General features: G+C 47.5%; 2 protein-coding genes across 12 annotated transcripts in view; one reads left to right on the forward strand and one right to left on the reverse strand.

Annotated features, from left to right (window-relative positions):
- The window catches only part of LOC122481881 (sp110 nuclear body protein-like), a 31,821-nt gene extending 19,279 nt beyond the window's left edge, over positions 1-12,542 (reverse strand). The window contains 7 exon segments of the mRNA XM_043578127.1: positions 111-179; positions 2,286-2,363; positions 4,611-4,655; positions 5,019-5,285; positions 7,614-7,782; positions 9,415-9,734; positions 12,394-12,542. Of these exon segments, the coding sequence (XP_043434062.1) occupies positions 111-179; positions 2,286-2,363; positions 4,611-4,655; positions 5,019-5,285; positions 7,614-7,782; positions 9,415-9,561 (775 nt within the window). The 5' untranslated portion in view covers positions 9,562-9,734; positions 12,394-12,542.
- Positions 12,526-19,062, forward strand: part of LOC122481879 (nuclear body protein SP140-like) — a 66,730-nt gene continuing 60,193 nt past the window's right edge. For 10 of the 11 annotated variants that reach the window (XM_043578112.1, XM_043578121.1, XM_043578116.1 and 7 more), the window contains exons 1-2: positions 12,537-12,638; positions 14,721-14,849. The gene's annotated coding sequence lies outside the window, so the exon portion shown is untranslated. Of the gene's footprint in view, positions 12,639-14,717; positions 14,850-19,062 lie in introns of all 11 variants that reach the window. The other variant, XM_043578113.1, reaches the window with a different exon arrangement.

A 19,062-nucleotide genomic window follows, 5' to 3' on the forward strand; every position in this document is an offset into this window, starting at 1 on the left:
CTCTTCGATGGTTCCCCATCTCGTTTAGAATGAAATTCAACTTCCCACACCTTAACCTACAAGCACGAGCTGTCTGCTGCCTCCCACCTCTTCTTGTTCTCTCGTCTTACCTTTTGAGAGGCTTTTTTTCTGGCGTCTCTTCTTTGGAGTTGACCAGATACTTCTTTTTCTTTTCTTGCCTAAAGAGAAAGGGTACAGATGATCTTCTCCTGGCTGCAAACATAGATCTGCCAACCTCAAAGGTCAACAATTTTCAGCGCTCACTTTTGGTCTTCAAACAATAGTGGCGAGCAGGTCATTGGTGGCCTTATGTGATGCTGCCTCATGGAGTAATGATGGAGAAGATATTCTAAAGTGGCAGAGGAGAGAGAGACATGAAGAGATTGGGACAATGAGTTTAGGTAGCTCGTTTCTAGCTATGAAATGGAAGAGTGAGCTATGGAAGCCGGTGAAGTGAGCTGAGGATCAAGAGGAAGCTCCTTTGATGAGCTGTGATAGGCTTGGGCAGTGACTGAATGCAGATCCCGTGACAGGGAGATGCTGAATTCTCAGAGGAGAGAGGGGTCATGGACACGGTCAGGTGAGGCAGAAGGATTGCCTTAGAGAGAAAGAGGGAAGTGGAGAGGAGGGGGCAAATGCAGGCTGGTAGCAGGAAGTGAGGGTATTCCCATCCAATACCTTTTGGTGTAGTAAGAGGAAAAGTAGTCTGTTAAGAAAAGGAGGCGGGAGGGGCGCCTGGGTGGCTCAGTCGGTTAAGCGGCCGACCTCGGCTCAGGTCATGATCTCACGGTCCGTGAGCTCGAGCCCCGCGTCAGGCTCTGTGCTGACCGCTCAGAGCCTGGAGCCTGTTTCAGATTCTGTGTCTCCCTCTCTCTGACCCTCCCCCGTTCATGCTCTGTCTCCCTCTGTCTCAAAAATAAATAAACGTTAAAATAAAATAAAATAAAATAAAGATTTTAAAAAAAGAAGAAAAGGAGGTGGTGAGGGGGGCCAGCAGGTTGAAAAAAAAAAAGCTCAGGGTTGGAAAGGATCATTGCAGGAAGTGAAATTGTCGGGCAGTGTAGAAGGATCATCTACCCTGGGCTCGTGAAGGCACAACACATGAGCTCTGCCCTGCTGTGTGGTTTTCCCCATAGCGAAGTGCCTGCCTTCATACCCAGTGTGCAGAAAGCAGATAATGGGTACCTCCAAGACCCTCCAGAGGGTTCTAGGAAAAGGCAGAGAGGCAAGGTTGATTAAGATACCAGCAATAAGTTACTGAAGCAATGGATCGTGGCCTCTCACCTGGTATGAAGGGGCATGAAGAGAGGCATATGATGAACCAGAAAAGGGAAAAGCCAATGGACTGGTCATCCAAGTGAGGCTGAAGAACAGCTCCAGAGGGAACAAGTGGTAAGGGAGAAATCAGGCAGGGATACTTTTGAGTTAATTGTTTAAGATTGGGCTGGAGAGGAGAGTTTGGAGGTTGAACCATAGCTGTAGAAGGAGCAGACTTCAAGGATTAGATGTCAAAAAAAAAAAAAAAAGAATTCTGAAATTAATTATTGGGAGGTGGAGCCAGGCCTCAACGATGAGAGGACCCATGGTTGTCTTTGGGTCCAGGAGGCCAAGAATCGGTGCAGAAAAAAGTCACTGGAAAAGAGCAGAGGAAAGTTCTGAGGGACCAGAGTATTGGATGGGTCTGTTGGATGGGACACCTTCAAGGTGTCCAGGATGATAGCAGGACTTGAACTGACAGAAAAATTCTAAGGTAGCCTTAGAGGTCTGCTGGGGAAATAGGGACAAGTTAAGGATGACCGTGATTAAGACGGAGGGAGTATTTCATTCACATGGAGGGCAGAGGAGCAAAGGGCTAGTCAGGGGCAGTATGTAGCAAGCAGTGGACATCCACCCTGTCTCCCACCATGAGGTGAGCAAGAGCAGATAATAGGCAGCCTTGTCTTACGAGAAAGCAGTGCCCTCTCGGGGAACCAACTTTCAGTTAAAGAGGAGGTGTGACTAACCCTCCAAGAAGTTGTGGGTAAAGGAGACCTTGACTGTTTCAGAGCAGGCGATTGCAATGGATATGTATTTCAATGGCCCCCAGTGCCGTCCGGTTTCCCTACGCTCTCAATGAAGGCCTTCAAGGAAGATGCAGCGAATGGGAGCTACAGAAACAAACTGTAATGAGCATCGTGACTCCAATCACATGGTGGGTGCTTCTGACAAAAGACGATCAGAAAAACAGAAAGTCACTCCACAGTCATGCTCCTGGGGTCGACAGGAGAGCGGTAACCCTCCCTTACCTTTCTTGTTGGGAAGTGTGATGGATGCCCCCTGGAACTCTTTGGGGTCATTTGGTTCAGGAGAGACATCTCTTATCTCTATCAAAGGAAACAGAATTCGATTCAGAGCTTGGAACAGGCAGAAGGAAAAGTCTGCCCTGCCTTGATTTGATCGGTTTGTGGTTACACTTACCAGTGTGGCTATACCAGTGATATCCCCACCCTCAGAGGAGGGCTCAGTTTGACCTGTTTTGAGGGACTCCCCTTACTCGACAGAAGAGAAGAATAAGGGGCCCTCAGTAACCCTCATGCAGGGGATAAGGCTGCGAGCATTGAGAGTGCTGATCTTGAATTCTGGTCAAGGTCACTGGCTTCAGTGAAGGGGAATGTCTTTGCCATATAAAAAATACATGCTAGTCCTTAAGATTTGTGAATGGATATTTTTGAACCTCTCTCCTTATCATTACTTCACCTTGAAAAATAGTGAAAGAGGCTAAGTGCCTTCTATATTTCTGTGTACAAGAAAGCAGGAGCTAGTCTCTATTTGCCAGCACCTGTTAATAGTAAATAAATGCGAAGTTCTTGTTTTTGCTGCACTAAGAAGACCGCAGGGTTTGAAGCCATAACAAATCTCAAGTAAGACTGCCACCTTCTTCTTGTTTACACGGTTCAATGAGATCTGTCTCAAATTTTGGGCTCCTTAGGATAGGCATCTGAGGCAGATGGCAAGCAGTCATTAGACATCCTAAATAGTTTGTTGACTTTCAAATTATTTTGATCAACTCTTAAAAATCTAAACAATATAGAAATGATGAGGGTTGAAGGTGAACATTCTCCACAGTCAAGATGAGGGCTCAGAAAAAGAACCGTCCGCATCTGGGCCATCTGTGTCAGGGCCACACAATGTCTTTGAGCACCTCAGAGTGTGGCTGACTCACACAGTCTGGCTCTGGCTCAGTCCCCTGTCCTGTCCCCAGGGGTCCTGCCACAGCCCTCACGCAGATGAATTTTCTCCCTTAGTAGACCTCCTAGTGATGTTTGTAGTCTAGGTCCTGTGGGTGCTACTGGGCTCGCTCGTCTATGGTGCCCCTCCTCCAAGTCTACCTTTTCCAGACTCATCTCCCTTGTCTTCCCCAGGATCTCCTGCCCATCCAAGCTCCTGAGGGCTGGGTGTGCAGCTGGAAGCTGGGCCAAGATGGTGGTCAAGAGCGGCAAGGAGAGCCCTGTCTTGAGAAGATCCAAATGACCCCTCCTCTTGGTAGACATGAGAGGTAAGGCAAGCTATAGTTGTCCGCATCAACATTTCCTGGCATGGGGCCTGAGGGAGGGTGGGGCATCTCTTGAGCATTTCCTTATCTTTTATTTGGGGCCTCGGGTTGTTACCGCACACTGAACAGAGAAAGAAGATGAATTTCAGATCCCAGGACCAGCAAACAGGGACCAGAGGGAGGAGGAACAAAAACAGTCTATTCCAACCAGTAAACGTGGCGGGGCCAATGGAACACCAATGCCCAGTAAGGGTGGGAAAGAGGGGGGAGTCAACAATCAACTAGCTACTTACTAATTTGTTTTCTGTTTTATTATTAAAAAAAATTTTAATTCTTGTGTGGTTAGCATATATTAGTTTCAGGTGTATCATATAGTGACTCACTACCTACGAATTGAATAATTTAATTACGGCTTTCTTTCGCTCATCTAGCAGATGGAGTCTTCCATTGCTATTGGCTTCATGATTATGTTAACCTTATTTGGATGTTAGGTGTTAGAGGAGTGAAGGAAACATTTGAACCAAATAGAGCCCTTTATTCTCAGTATTGGAGAACTCAGAATCCACGATACCATTTTTGACAACACCCGATAGTACTCCATGGTTATATTTAATGTTATCAGAGTCCTTCATGATGATGGCTGGGGAGATTAGAAACAATTTTGGAAGCTAAATCAGGTCCGTCAGGTCTTTAAATGTTTTATCATCTTTTCCAATAATTTCAATAACATTACTCTTAGAATCCAAGCCATATAAAAATGGACGTGGTTGAAACTGAAAGGCCCCTGTAACCAGAGCCTGAGCAATTGAGAAAGGGTCACAGAGGGGTGTACTGCACACGTTACATGTCATTTAAGAACACTTTTCAGTTGGGCATCACAGCATCAGACTGGTCGTGGAGGCACCCCTGACAAGGATTCCAGTGCTGAGTTGGAGCATCAGTCCTTTGTTTTCTTTTTCTTTTGTCACACTCAGTTCTTTTTCCCTGGGCTCCTGCCACAAGCCCCTGGGTCGACAGGTGCATGATTGCCCCTCATGCCCGCCTCGAATTGAACTAAATCAGTCCCAAGCAACATTACCTTGCACAGAGGCAGGCGGAGTGCCAGGTCCCTCTTGTGAGTCTTCTTCAGCATTTATGCAGGATGTTAAGTTGTCATCGGTCATTGAAGAGAGGAAGAAAAAATCATTACAGGGCATGGGGACAGAGTGTCAGGGAGGAGATTAAAAACACCCAGGCCAGAAGCATCAGGGCCCAAGGGCAGAGGGTGGGGCTGTTCCAAGGGTGGGAAGCCGGTGTTCAGGCTCCTGACTTTACCCAGGCCCCTGGAAGTGCCGGGAAGGGCTGTGTGTGGCAGGTGGGCACATGGGATGGACCAGGTTAACAAAAGGGTGAGACCTTGGAGTCCTAGACACGACTGCAGGTACCCTTGGAGTCCTAGACACGACTGCTGGGGATACACAGGTGTTGGACAAGGTCTGCTTCTCACCTGGAGTGATCCTTCCTTCCTGGGTGGCTCTGGGGAGGGCCACGGCAGGGCCAGGAGGGCCGGATGATTCAGTCTGGATCTCAGTGCTGTGCTGGGTGGATGCGCTGGGCTCACTGACACTGGGCTCACGGGGCGAGAGGCTCTGTGATCGGTGTTGGGGTGGGGGCAACGGCAGCAGGGTCTGGAGGGAGCTCCCTTCGGCTGAGTTGGCTGGGACTTCAAGGAGGGTAAGCCCGGCTCTGTTCCATCCTCCGTAGGAAATGACAACTGGGATTGGTGAAGGAGCACACATCAACACCCCGGGGACTCCGAATTATTTGGGGGAAGGGAGGGGCGCCTGGGTGGCTCAGTAGGTTGAGCTTCTGATTTCGGCTCAGGTCATGATCTCGCGGTTTGTGAGTTTGAGCCCTTCATCGGGCTCTCTGCTGTCAGCACAGAGCCTGTTTTGGATACTCTGTCCCCCCCGTCCCCCATCTCTGCCCCTTCCCTGCTCATGCTCTCTCCCTCAAAAAAAAAAAAAAAAAGAACATTAAAAATAAAATAAAATAAATGAATTATTTGGGGAAGGGAATTTCTTCACACATGACTTCCAAAGGGTCAGGGGCATGGGGTGGTTGGTTCATTCTCCCCTAGGTGTGGAGAACTGATTTATCACCAGCATCATCCACTCGTGGCCCATTTCTACTCTGTGCTACTGATTTGGGGCATTCAGTTCAAATATAACTGCATCCAATCTCTGGGCTAAGACCAAAGTCGTTTCACACATGAAGTTGACTTAGTCCTCAGGGACTTAATCTTCTTAAGTTTTTCTTTAATTTTGGTTTCGGAATTTAGACTATCTTGTACAATGGTACAATTCGAATACGTGTCCCTGTTTTAATAAGTAAACACATCACACCTCCCTGTAGCAAAGAAGATAAAATAGAGATTCCTTCACAAGGTGCATTCTGTCTACTCTGGTTTCTGCTCATTTGTGCAGATTGTGCTGCTGTGCCTCCCTGCCTTGGACCCTGGGATGGGCCACAGCAAACTTCCTCCCCATCCTCAACACCCCAGGCCCTCGCCTTTCTGCACGCTATGCCTCCCGTGGCCAGGTTTCTCTTACGATTCTTCTCCATCATTTATTTCAGAAGTTAAGTCGTCTCGACCAGTGAACAGAAAAAGGAAAGCAAGCTGGGTTTCTGGAGAGGGGCTCAGAACACGAGCCTAGGGCTACAGATCCAGAAAGACGCTCGAGCTCGGCCGGGTCGGGGAGCACAGCGGTGTGTGGTGCCTCTGGCCCTCGGACTGACTTAGCGTGGCCTCTGAGAACCCAGGCCTCCCCGCGTTGCCTGGCTGCCGCCGGGAGCACCGGCCCGCGTGCACCTGCGCCCTGCCGCCCCTTTAGCTCAAGGAGTCATTTCTCCTGGGGAGGAACCTCTTGCTGTCAACAGCGCTGACCCCACTCACAGTAAGGTCCCAGTGCAGTGTGAGCTGCATAGTAAGCCCCCAGTGCAGAGGGGAAGCGAATCGTGCGCCTTGGCCAAAGTGTTTATCCGCAAGCCCAAAACGATGGTGTCACCTGTTCCTCCTGCCCTGGCTTCTTTCTTCCCAGCTCTGTCCTCGCTCTTTCTCCTGCTCTGTATTTGTCCAGCTCTTTCTCGTTCACAGCGTGCTTCCACGTTCCCTTTCCTTCTCATACCCTCTGCCTCCAGCTCCCTCTCCCCTCTCCTCCAGCTTTAGGCGGCGCCTTCCGCCTCGTTGGGAAGAAGGATTGACAGCTCAGGCCCCAGAGTGAGGAGACCCAGTAGGACGCCCGCTCTGCTCTTCACAGGCAAGTAACCTGGGGAAGGTTATTCTGAGCTCTACTTTCTTCACCTGTCAGGTGGGGCTGATAATGACATCACAGGGTTGTTTTAAAGAGGATGTGAGAGGGGCGCCTGGGTGGCTCGGTCGGTTGGGCCTCCGACTTTGGCTCAGGTCATGATCTCACGGTCGGTGAGTTCGAGCCCCGCGTCGGGCTCTGGGCTGACGGCTCGGAGCCTGGAGCCTGTTTCAGATTCTGTGTCTCCCTCTCTTTCTGACCCTCCCCCACTCATGCTCTGTCTCTCTCTGTCTCAAAACTAAATAAATGTTAAAAAAAAAATAAAGATGATGTGAGATAACCCTCTACAGTGCTTGGGACGATGCCTGGTACATAGTAAGTACTCAAAAAAAAAAAAAAGAGAGAGAGAGATACTTATTATCCATCCCTATTCATTTCCCTTCCCCTCTGGCCCTCCTTATCCTTCTGCCAGACTGAGTCTCTGTAACTGCATTTCAGTCACCTTTTTCCTTCCCTAGAGACTGTCCAGGGTGCTAAACGGTACAGCTTTCCCCCACTTCGTAGAACAGGTAAGACAGAAATGTTTGTGTCTTCTAGAAATTCATCTTAGAGAAGTGGGGCCAGAGACGGCTCTTCCTGCCGCACTGCGAGAGAGTCCGCTTCTTACCTCCCCAGAGAACCGGCCAGTTGAGGGGCACCGCCCCCGGGGCTGAAAGCCAACCCACGCTTGGAGCAAAGCAACTTCTGGTCCCTGCTCCTACAGCCCGAGAGATATTCGGAAAGACTCATACCACTTCTGAAGCTCTTGAGGATCCTCGTCAGGTCGGGGTATTCACGCAGGTTAATTCGGCTGAACAGCATCGGCAGAAATGACAGGTTGAACATCTTCTCCAGGTGGCTGAGGATATTGTACACCAGTCTGGGTACAGGGACCTGACTTCTGTAGGCTTCCATGGATTCCTTAAAAAATGGCATCAAGGATGGTGATGAACAGTCATAAAATGGAATGGAAGTTTCTTTTACGTTTGTGGTTTGCTACAGTGTAAGAATAGTATTTCATTCTTCTGACAAGGAATTTAACACAAACGTATAGATAGACTCGAAGGCAGAGAAGTCACAGTTACACATATTTACTTCCAGAACTTCACCCATTTTTGGATGGTTGGTCGTAGGAATAAATAGCTTAGCCGTCTTTAAAATAAGTCTGCTTTGTGAACCTTATTTTAGGTATATTTGAGGGCAGAGAGAAATTTGAGGGAAGGGAAGGTGGTCAAAGGCTCCTACTATGTAACTATGTCTCTCAGGCTCTGGGCAGAACTCTGTAGCAAAGGACCAATTAGTTGGTCACAAGTGGCAATTCTGTTGATCGCTTGTTAGCCTCTGTTTGATCTCTCTGTCTCTCTCTCTGTCTCTCTCTTACTCTCTCTCTCTTTGACTTGAGATGGCCTGAATGGGTTCTAGCCAACAAGGAAATCATCCAGAGAACTCCTCTTCCTGAGAAGTTGGCCAAAAGGAGAAACACGGCAGGAGAATTGATTGCACAACACTTACTGAGCACCTACTAGGGTTGTCCTTGGGTATATAGCAGTGGATAAGACCAGCGTGGTGCTACCCATAGTGAGGGAAGGGACGCTGTCGGGTGGAGGAGATGAGCATTCAATAATAAACACAAATTAAAGAAATGCCCCGTTGCTTTTGAGAGAAGTGTTATGAAGGGAAAGCATAGATTTCTATGGGAAATCAATTAGATGAGTGGGTTAAGGAATCCTCTCTGAGGAGTGACATCTGGGCTATGACCCGAAGAAGGGTTGGAGCCAACCAGGCCAAGCCTGGGAGAAGAACACTCAACCACTGCTGCCCTTTCTTGGGCTTAGGGCTCAGGAAATGCATAAAAAACAAAAATCATGAAAAGAATGCCATTTTTGTCCATATAGCCATATCTTCCAATGCCTGCTTTGCTTCAAGTCTGAAAGGACTGCGTACAACAAGCTCTTAAGAATTGGGAGGGTACCCTTGGTGGGTTGAATGGTGCCACCCTCCAGTAAGATGGGTCCACTTGAAACCTGTGAATGTGACCTTATTTGGAAAAGGGGTCTTTGCGGATGTAATTAAGTTAGGATTTGAGAAGAGATCATCCTGGATTAGGGGGGCTCTAACACACAATAACAAGTGTCCTTCGAAGAGAAGAGAAAAAGAAAAGATGAGGGAAAGAAGAGCTGATGGAGAGATTGATGTAGAGATGGAAACAGAGATTGGAAGTGAAGTTTCTACAAGGATTTCTGGTGCCACCAGAAGGTAGGAGAGTCAGGGAACAGGCTCTCTCTTGGAGCCTCCAGAAGGAACCAACACGGCCAACACCTTGATTTTGTACTTCTGGCTTCCCAAGCTGTGAGAGAATAAATTTCTCTCATTTTAAGGCACGTGGGGCGAAGTCGTTTGTATGGCTGCCCTTGTAACCCCATGTTTCCCCGAGAATGAACATTTTGGACTAGACCTTCCAAGCTCTAAGGGTTTGTGGTTTGAAACTTCAGTAACTGTTGGTGGGGGGGGGGGGGGCTGGGCTGCCACGGAAAAGCAGTCAGCACGACTCACCCTGTACATCGTCTCAGTGATGAAGGAGTTGTCTCGGAGGCCTTCGAGGAAGGGAAATGGCTTGTGTATGGCATAGGCAATCTCCAGCTTCTGGTATATAAAGTGCTGGCGTAGAGTCTTTTCTAAGGCTCTGGTTATGGTGAACATCCTACGGAAGAGGGACGAGAAGAGAGGAAAGACTCTGGGAACTCGGGGAGGTGCCGTTTGTGCTCAGTGGGCATTTTCAGATCACCATCCTGGTCCCAAAGTCATCCTGTAGCAGTCTTCCTCAAAGGCTTACAGGTGTAAGAGGCAATGACAACGTCCAAGGACAACGGAGGCTGAAATTGACCAACAATAGGTTGCTGAAATCTCAAAGGGGTATTGGTAAATATGAGACAGATATTAAAAATAGCTAATAGGAGCAGCTGGGTGGCTCAGTCAGTTAAGTGTCCAACTCTTGATTTTGGCTCAGGTCATGATCTCGCAATTTGTGAGTTTGAGCCCCACATTGAGCTCTGCGCTGACTGTGTGGAGCCTGCTTGGGATTCTCTCTCTCTCTCTCTCTCTCTCTCTCTCTGCCCCTCCCCTGCTCTCTCTCTCAAAAATAAACTAAAAAAATTAAAAAAATTAAAAACTATAAAAGTCACTAATATTTATTGAGTATTTCCTATGTGCTGGACTTTGTTATAAAGGTTTCACATGCAGTAACCTATTTGATCGTCACAAAACCCTTGCAAGATGGTTTCTATGATTTCACCCATTGTATTGTGAAGGACATGGTGACATAGAGATGTGTTATGAACTTGCCCTAAATCACACAACTTGGAAGTGATAGAGGTGAACACATTCCGATGTTCTGCTTCTAGGTTTATGGTCATAAGTAATATGGTCTGTGGCTACACTGAACAGAGTTAAGGTTGTCTGGACCGCACCTTACGACAGACACTAGCAAATCTCATGTAAGAGGGACCACCCAATGATGTGTAGAAAGATAGAAACCCGATAATATTTGGAAACTTGAGTAAACCACCTACAACCTTCAACACACAAATAGGCCAAACATAAATAGACACGAAGGAGGTATAAGACGTGATTAGTAAAAGGCAACTTAGCTGATTTATTATACGTATCAATTACATATCGCAGAACAGACATGTGCCTTTCCCATCCCATGCGACATTGATAAAAATTAGCCATTGATAGGTCATGAGAAAATATCAATAATTATTAGAGGCAGAAAACCTACAGATGAATTCCTGACAACTTGTCAAGGGAATAGAAGTGTAAACAGAAAAACTCAATCACCCAGAGATTTTTTTTTTTTACTTTTTTTTTTTTTACTTTTTTTTTTTTTTTACTTTTTTTTTCAACGTTTTTTAATTTATTTTTGGGACAGAGACAGAGCATGAACGGGGGAGGGGCAGAGAGAGAGGGAGACACAGAATCGGAAACAGGCTCCAGGCTCCGAGCCATCAGCCCAGAGCCCGACGCGGGGCTCGAACTCCCGGACCGCGAGATTGTGACCTGGCTGAAGTCGGACGCTTAACCGACTGCGCCACCCAGGCGCCCCAGATTTTTTTTTTTAAAATGAAATAGAGATCCTGTTTTTCCTACTTCCTTTTGTGTATAATAGAAAACTGAACGGTAACTAATGACTGTTTCCAGGATTAATCCCAGTGGTAGATTGAGCAGCCCTGCTCTCTCCTCATCCCCACATCATTTACATTTGACAGAAGGAAAAAAAACAAAACATATTGTAAGAGTAAAGTAATCCACAATAGTGCTGGAAAAGAAAAGATGCCGCAGGGGGTCTATAATCACGGAGAAATACTGGAGATTGAGAACAGGTGGAAGAGAAATCTAGCAACCAGGATGCGGACAGAATCCATGATGTGGGGAAGAAAATTGCAAAGGTAAGCACAGAGCCCCAGAAATCCAGAATGGTCACATGGTAACGAGAGGAAGTGACCCTGAGGTTACGTTTAGGATGATTATACAACAGCATTCAGAACATAAGATCCACCAGCTTCCTTATTCTTCAACTATTATGGTTCTCAAGAGTGAGAGCAAGGCACAGAGAGGTTAAGTAAATAGCCCGAGGTGGCAAAGCAGAGTTTGTCTGAATAAAGCCCCACTAAAGCTAGTGCATGATATAGGGTCTCATATGGGAGTGTTCAGATTTTTATTATGGGAACGAGTCTTAAAAATGAATAAGCAAAAGACAAACATCCATATGGGGAAAAAAAGCAAAAGGCTTAACTAGGCAATTAAGTCAAATGTGCAATAAACATATGAAAAGCATGGCAATTCTCTCGTAGCTGGAACAGTACAAAAGAAGACGATTTAATAGCATTTGCCTATCAGATTGCCCAACATAAAGACTAATCGCAATAACCACAGATGCTCCTGGTGCAAACGTAAACAGATCCAAATGTTCTGGAGGCGAAGTTAGCAATCAGGGTCAAACGCCCTAGAATATGGATTCCCTTGAGTCCCAGATTCCACCTCTAGGAATGCGCTTCAAGGAAACAATCATAAATGTGCTTAAGGAAAATATATAAAAATCTCATGAAACACTAGGGAAGAAATGAAGGGTTTCCTCCTCATTTTTTTTTCCCCACCAACCACATCTAGTCACTTGCACTGTGGATAATAAATAAGCTGCCCATTTGGGGCTGAGTGCAGAATCAACAGAGCACAGAGGAGGGTAGAGAGCAAATCTCCCTTTCATCCACAACAACGGGCTAGAATTTAGGGCAAAAGGAGTCGAGCTGTGTTTCCGCTCCCCCCGCCCCCGACTCCCACGTCTGTCCCCCTTTTTCATGGTCTCTGGTTAAACCCCACATACCTCTCTATCTTTGGAAGACAATATTTTACAAGGAGAGAGTCTCACAGTTTAAAATAGCTGAGTTCCACTCTGTAGCTGCTGTCAGGAAATCAGCTATCAGAGCCTGATCACCCCAAATGAAGAATAAAGAAGCCGAGACAAAAACCCACCTGGAGGCTGGGTTTGCCACCTGCTCCTGCCCCTTCCCTGGTCAGGGGCTGGGGCAGGGATGGCTCCTGGAAGGCGGAGAGAACAGCAGGGGGACACCAGTGGGTGAAGCAGGAAGTCTGTGCTTTGCCACATGCAGTGGGGGGCCAGGCTTCCGGAGGAAAGAAAAGTGAAAGTATTTGGAGCTGATCGTGCAGGAAGCTGGAGGCAGTGCCTGCCGCCTCCCTCCATCTCCGTCCGGACACTTGTGAGGTTCCCGGGGCATTTAGGGGAGGGGGTGGGGGGTCCCGTCATGGGGTAGCCTGACGAGGGGTGTCCAGAGGGGAGGAGGCATCAGGCCCCAGCCCCAGGATCCACGGACAGGAGCTGGGGATCCACTATCTGAGTGCTTCCCTACTCACTTCTATTCCCGCAGGCTATTTCCCCCTCCTGTACTTTTGGGAGATGAAAATGTTCCCACACTGAATCGGGGTGCTGGTAACACAACTGAATGAATTTACTAGAAATCATCGAACTTTAAGAAACAAACAAAACCCAGACGGGGAGGGGAGGTGACCCAGAAATGCCTATGATTTGTCAGGATAAAATTATTGCCTAAGAAAGTCGAGACAAAAGGGAACCTGAATATAAACTGAAATCATATAGAGGAAAATCATTCCTCTGGGCAGGAAAATGGCCGGGGGGCAGGCAGGCATTTGGGCGCCAGGAGCGTGAGGAAGTCAGGTCTAAGGCAGAGCCAGGGCCGGGAGAAGACTCTAGAACAGCCACTTCAAGGAAGATGGGATACGCCCTCCACACACACCCTTAAAGATGCTTTATGTGCAGGGACGCCTGGGAGGCTCCGTCCATTAAGTGTCCAACTTTGGCTCGGGTCATGATTTCAGTTTGTGGGTTCAAGCCCCACATCGGGTTCTGTGCGGACAGCTCAGAGCCTGGCGCCTGCTTCAGATTCTGTGTCTCCTTCTCTCTCTTCCTCTCCTCCGCTCGCACTCTGTCTTTCTCTCTCAAAAATAAACATTGAAAAAAAAAATAAAGATGCCTTATGCACATTGGCACATAATGTCTGTGAGCGACCCTATAACATAGAAATCTGTTTAACTTCGTTGGAATCAATAGTTCTCAAATGGATTCAACCCATGGGCTCCCCTTACCAGGACACCCAAAAGCTCCTCAGAGAAAAGGTGGGAAAAATGGTTCTGGCATCTAAGAAGCCTCGAAACCTAGGTTCACCCGCTTGCTACAGAGGCACCAGCACAGCATATCCCACACGAGCACATTCTAGGTCAATAGGCTCAGCCCTGGTGCTGGTAGGTCACTCCTGTAAGGATGACAGAGGCTCGGGAGCCACAGGAAGGTAGCAAGCAGCACCGCGAAATGCCAGGACAGGACCAGGGAGAGGAGTTCAGTCCACTGTGCCCTTGTTACACGTCATTTACCCGAAACCCTCCACTTACCCGGGAAACCCCTTCATGGCCATCCCAGCCTGGAAACAAGGATGTCCTCCTTTAGCCTGCCCAGAGATAGATTAGGCAAAGGCAAAGGAGTGGAAACGTAATGCCAGATGATTAGCCTAGAAAAAGATGTAAATAAGATAAAAGGTGTTTCTGTCTAAGGGACACCTGCTTGGGAAAATGGTAATAATGGGAAAACTGCAGCTACTATATTCAGTGACATATATTCTGAGAATTTACTAAAATCGTGTACAATTCTTTTTGAGCTCAATTTTATTGGGGTATAAAATGCATTCATCTCAAGTGGTTGAGTTTTAACAAATGTAATTGTAATTACAATTTAAGTGGTTGAGTTTTTTTTTTTTTATTTAAATTTTTTTTTTCAACGTTTATTTATTTTTGGGACAGAGAGAGAGCATGAACGGGGGAGGGGCAGAGAGAGAGGGAGACACAGAATCGGAAACAGGCTCCAGGCTCCGAGCCATCAGCCCAGAGCCTGACGCGGGGCTCGAACTCACGGACCGTGAGATCGTGACCTGGCTGAAGTCGGACGCTTAACCGACTGCGCCACCCAGGCGCCCCAGTGGTTGAGTTTTAACAAATGTAATTGTAATTACAATCATGACGCAGGCCATTTCCGTCATTCCAGAAAGTTCCTTCGTGCCCTTTGCAGATAGATAGCCTCCTCCCCAACCTCGTCATCAGGCAACCACTGATGCACTTGCTGTTAGTACAGATTCGTTTTGCCTGTATCAAAGTTTTACATAAATGAAAACATGCAGTATGTGAATTTTGACGTGTGACTTCTCTGGGTCATCATAATGCTGTTGGCATTCACCTCTGTTGCTGAGGGTCGGTAATTGATTCCTCTTTAGCAGGTGTGCTGGCCGACTCTTGTTCATCCTGTCCGATCACCATGATGTCACCAACGTAACTGATAAGTGTGATGTTCTATGGGATATCCGGGTGACCCAGATGTCTTTGGACTATCTTATGACAAGGGGCAGGTGAGTTAATATAACGCCCAAGACAAAACTGTACACGAATGTTCTTATCTGTCATGCAGGAACTAAAACTCTTTCCGATCCTCCTTTTCTAACCAGGATGGAAAGAAAACACTTACCAGATCAATGCCCCCACACTATGTACTTGAGGTCCATGGAATGACCTGGGCTGGGGATCTTACTGCCCAGACTGCTTATTTTCTTATCCCAGTCTTCGGCCTTCTTATAAATTCTGGGAGTTACTTGATACACTTCTAAGAAATTGACTTTCTGTCCGAGTTAGCCATTATCAGTTTTGATTACTCATACCCCAAAACTCCAGCTGCTTATAAGTTGGTATCAGAGAATGAGTTGCCAGCGAAGAAACTTCACAGAAATAGGATCAATCTGAGATTGGTTATGTGACCTACCTGAACATAAAAGTAGTGGACAGCCTATTAGCGTTCAAAGATGGGGGTTTGGTAGACTTTGGCAAGCAGGGGCAAGGTAGCAGAGTAACTTCTAGCACTGGATTGTGCTCAGGACTCTACGAGTCACTCCCTGATTCCAAGTGTGAGATCTTAGCACACTTAGCAAAATGGCGAGGAGTTTTTCCAGTAAAAAGAAAGCATTGACTTCGCTTCAGAGATTACCACCTACTTGGCCTAAATCTGGGTGGGAAAACAGAGAAAGGAGGGAGGCCAGAATCTTCTTATCCCACGGGTCGTATGGAAGAAAAAGAAAACAACTCTACCCCTGTGTTAGGAACCAGGGATTGTCTGATCGGCATAGATGGTCTCGGTCCAGGATACGTTATCCCAGAGAGATTGATTCTCTAGCGAGGATAGAGAAAAAACAAGACAGTGGGAAATGCAAGCTAAAACTGCAGCCTGTTGTTATCTGGGCTGATGCATGATATTACAGACTAGGGCTTTCTTGTGAACTTAACAGAAGCACCCCTGAGGAATGCCAAAGACCTTGTGCTTATAAGCAAAGGAAGCTGGCACATTAATGTCATTGCCCAGCTGAGTGGTGGCCTGGGCCTGCCTGCTGCTTAAGGGCAGGGAGAGGAGAGGGAGGAGACACCAGAGCGGGCTCTTGTAGTCTGTGTCCAGCCTTGTCTGGGCCACTGTGCCCCCTGGGAGGCCAAGAGCAGAGGACAGCCGTGCCCCACAGCCACTTTGCCCCACAAAGCGAGGGAGGGAGATGGGGAGGACGGGCAGGGACTGGTGGCAGGCAGTCCCGTGCGTGTGCAGCACCTGGTAGGCACACACACCCCACCCGCTGGAAAAGATGTCCTCGGCGGTATCCTGGAATCTGGAATCTGTCCCAGCCAGATTCATGTTCACTTCTTTGGAGGCAAGAAAGAACAGAAGTGGGCAGAAAGGTAGAAATCCCTGGCCCTCTATACTTTGCAAACATGTCTGTGCAAATTTCTAGCACATCTAGAGTGAGTCAGAAGAAGCAGGATTCAGCGGAACATACTTTGGAAACATCCTGCTTTGCCTCTGGCTCCCCAGGCCTCGCCTGCTTTGGCCACACTGCTCTGACTAAGGTCCTGGAAACTGCACATGCCCCGGCTCCCATTTATCTGTCCTACCTGCATTTCTAGTGTTCGGTTTTGCTTTTTCTATTTGTGCTTTGCTCCCATTTCTTTTTCTTCCAACTTTATGCTGCTATAGTGTGTTTTTGTAAGTTGCTTCAAATCCTTTACAGAATGAGGGCCGCTATTGGTGAAAAAATTACATACGGACATAATGTACAAACGCACTTGGTAGCGGGGCGCCTGGGGGGCTCAGTCTGTTAAGCATCTGACTTCGGCTCAGGCCATGATCTCACGGTTTGTGAGTTCGAGCCCCGCGTCGGGCTCTGTGCTGACAGCTCAGAGCCTGGAGCCTGCTTCGGATTCTGTGTCTCCCTCTCTCTCTGCCCCACCCCTGCTCTCTCTCTCTCTCTCTCTCACACACACACACACACACACACTCTCTCTCTCTCTCTCTCTCTCAAAAATAAATAAACATTAAAAAAACCCCACAAATCACATTGTCCTTTAAGGTCTAGGTAATGTCAGTTCCAAACCCTTTCCCCATCCCACGGGAAGCCTGTCTCTGTCCTTGAGATTTCAATGACTAGCTGAAGCTCAGTTTTTTCTAATCACCGAGGCTGCATTTTTTTATATATATATGAAATTTATTGTCAAATTGGTTTCCATGCAACACCCAGTGCTCATCCCAAAAGGTGCCCTCCTCCATGCCCATCACCCACCTCCCTCCCACCCCCATCAACCCTTAGTTTGTTCTCAGTTTTGTTTTTTTTTTTAATTTTTTTTTAATGTTTATTTATTTTTGAGACAGAGACAGAGACAGACAGAGCATGAATGGGGGAGGGGCAGAGAGAGAGGGAGACACAGAATCGGAAGCAGGCTCCAGGCTCTGAGCCATCAGCCCAGAGCCTGATGCGGGGCTCGAACTCACGAACCGTGAGATCGTGACCTGAGCTGAAGTCGGACGCTCAACCGACTGAGCCACCCAGGCACCCCTGTTCTCAGTTTTTAAGAGTCTCTTATGCTTTGGCTCTCTCCCTCTCTAACCTCTTTTTTTTTTCCTTCCCCTCCCCCATGGTCTTCTGTTAAGTTTCTCAGGATCCACATAAGAGTGAAAACATATGGTATCTGTCTTTCTCTGTATGGCTTATTTCACTTAGCATCACACTCTCCAGTTCCATCCACGTTGCTACAAAGGGCCATATTTCATTCTTTCTCATGGCCACGTAGTACTCCATTGTGTATATAAACCACAATTTCTTTATCCATTCATCAGTTGATGGACATTTAGGCTCTTTCCATAATTTGGCTATTGTTGAGAGTGCTGCTCTAAACATTGGGGTACAAGTGCCCCTATGCATCAGCACTCCTGTACCCCTTGGATAAATTCCTAGCAGTGCTATTGCTGGGTCATAGGGTAGATCTATTTTTAATTTTTTGAGGAACCTCCACACTGTTTTCCAGAGCGGCTGCACCAGTTTGCATTCCCACCAACAGTGCAAGAGGGTTCCTGTTTCTCCACATCCTCTCCAGCATCTGTAGTCTCCTGATTTGTTCGTTTTAGCCACTCTGACTGGCGTGAGGTGATATCTCAGTGTGGTTTTGATTTGTATTTCCCTGATGAGGAGCGACGTTGAGCATCTTTTCATGTGCCTGTTGGCCACCTGGATGTTTTCTTTAGAGAAGCGTCTATTCATGTCTTCTGCTCATTTCTTCACTGGATTATTTGCTTTTCGGGTGTGGAGTTTGGTGAGCTCTTTATAGATTTTGGATACTAGCCCTTTGTCCGATATGTCATTTGCAAATATCTTTTCCCATTCCATTGGTTGCCTTTTAGTTTTGTTGATTGTTTCCTTTGCTGTGCAGAAGCTTTTTATCTTCATGAGGTCCCAATAGTTCATTTTTGCTTTTAATTCCCTTGACCGAGGCTGCATCTGTAAAGGGCCCATTTATTCAAGAAACTTGAGCAAATTCACACACCAGGCTTCTCTGCACAAACCTGGCACTTCCCTCTGGTTGCAGGAGTGCGGAGTTTTCTCTGGCTTCTGACTGCTTTCCAGAAACTTGAGGAACATCTTCCCTGCCTTATAATGAAGAGCATTTTGCCTCTCTCTAGCCCCATGTCCAGTCCAGGCTGAGTACTGTGCCCGGCCGGTCCACCGGCCTGAGAGATGATCTGGAATGTCCGGCTTTCCTTCCTTCTCACGACCACCTTAAGGGCAGAGAGGCAGGTACAAACATGCACCTTGGCAGAGAGGCAGGTGCAACATGGCGTTCACTTCCTGCCTACACATGCTTTGCCCCCTTACTCCAAAACAACCTGGATCCATTTGAATGAAATAGACCTTTGTGCTCTCTTGCCTTTGGATGAACAGTGGCCCATCTGCCACGGACCCCGAGCTGGCCCTCTTCCTCCTCCCTGGGGCTGAGAACTGCCACAGAGACTGGGTGGAGGGGCATCCAGCATTGGTGCAGCCATTTCACCCTGTTCAGCAATTTAGCCTTTACTCTTTGGGTGCCACACACGAGACATCCATCAGTTGGATTGATCGGAGGTCCTCAGAGCTCCGGGAAGGCACAAAGGCAGTCAATGTCTGCTCAAGGTTGATCCCAGGCCAGTGCCATGGCCCCGTGGGGCTGGCAGTAGAAAATGGCAGGTGGAGGCCGCCAGCTCAATTGCGGGTTAGCCCTTAC

The sequence above is a fragment of the Prionailurus bengalensis genome, chromosome C1 (assembly GCF_016509475.1).
Source record: "Prionailurus bengalensis isolate Pbe53 chromosome C1, Fcat_Pben_1.1_paternal_pri, whole genome shotgun sequence".
In the NCBI taxonomy this organism is placed as follows: Eukaryota; Metazoa; Chordata; class Mammalia; order Carnivora; family Felidae; genus Prionailurus; species Prionailurus bengalensis.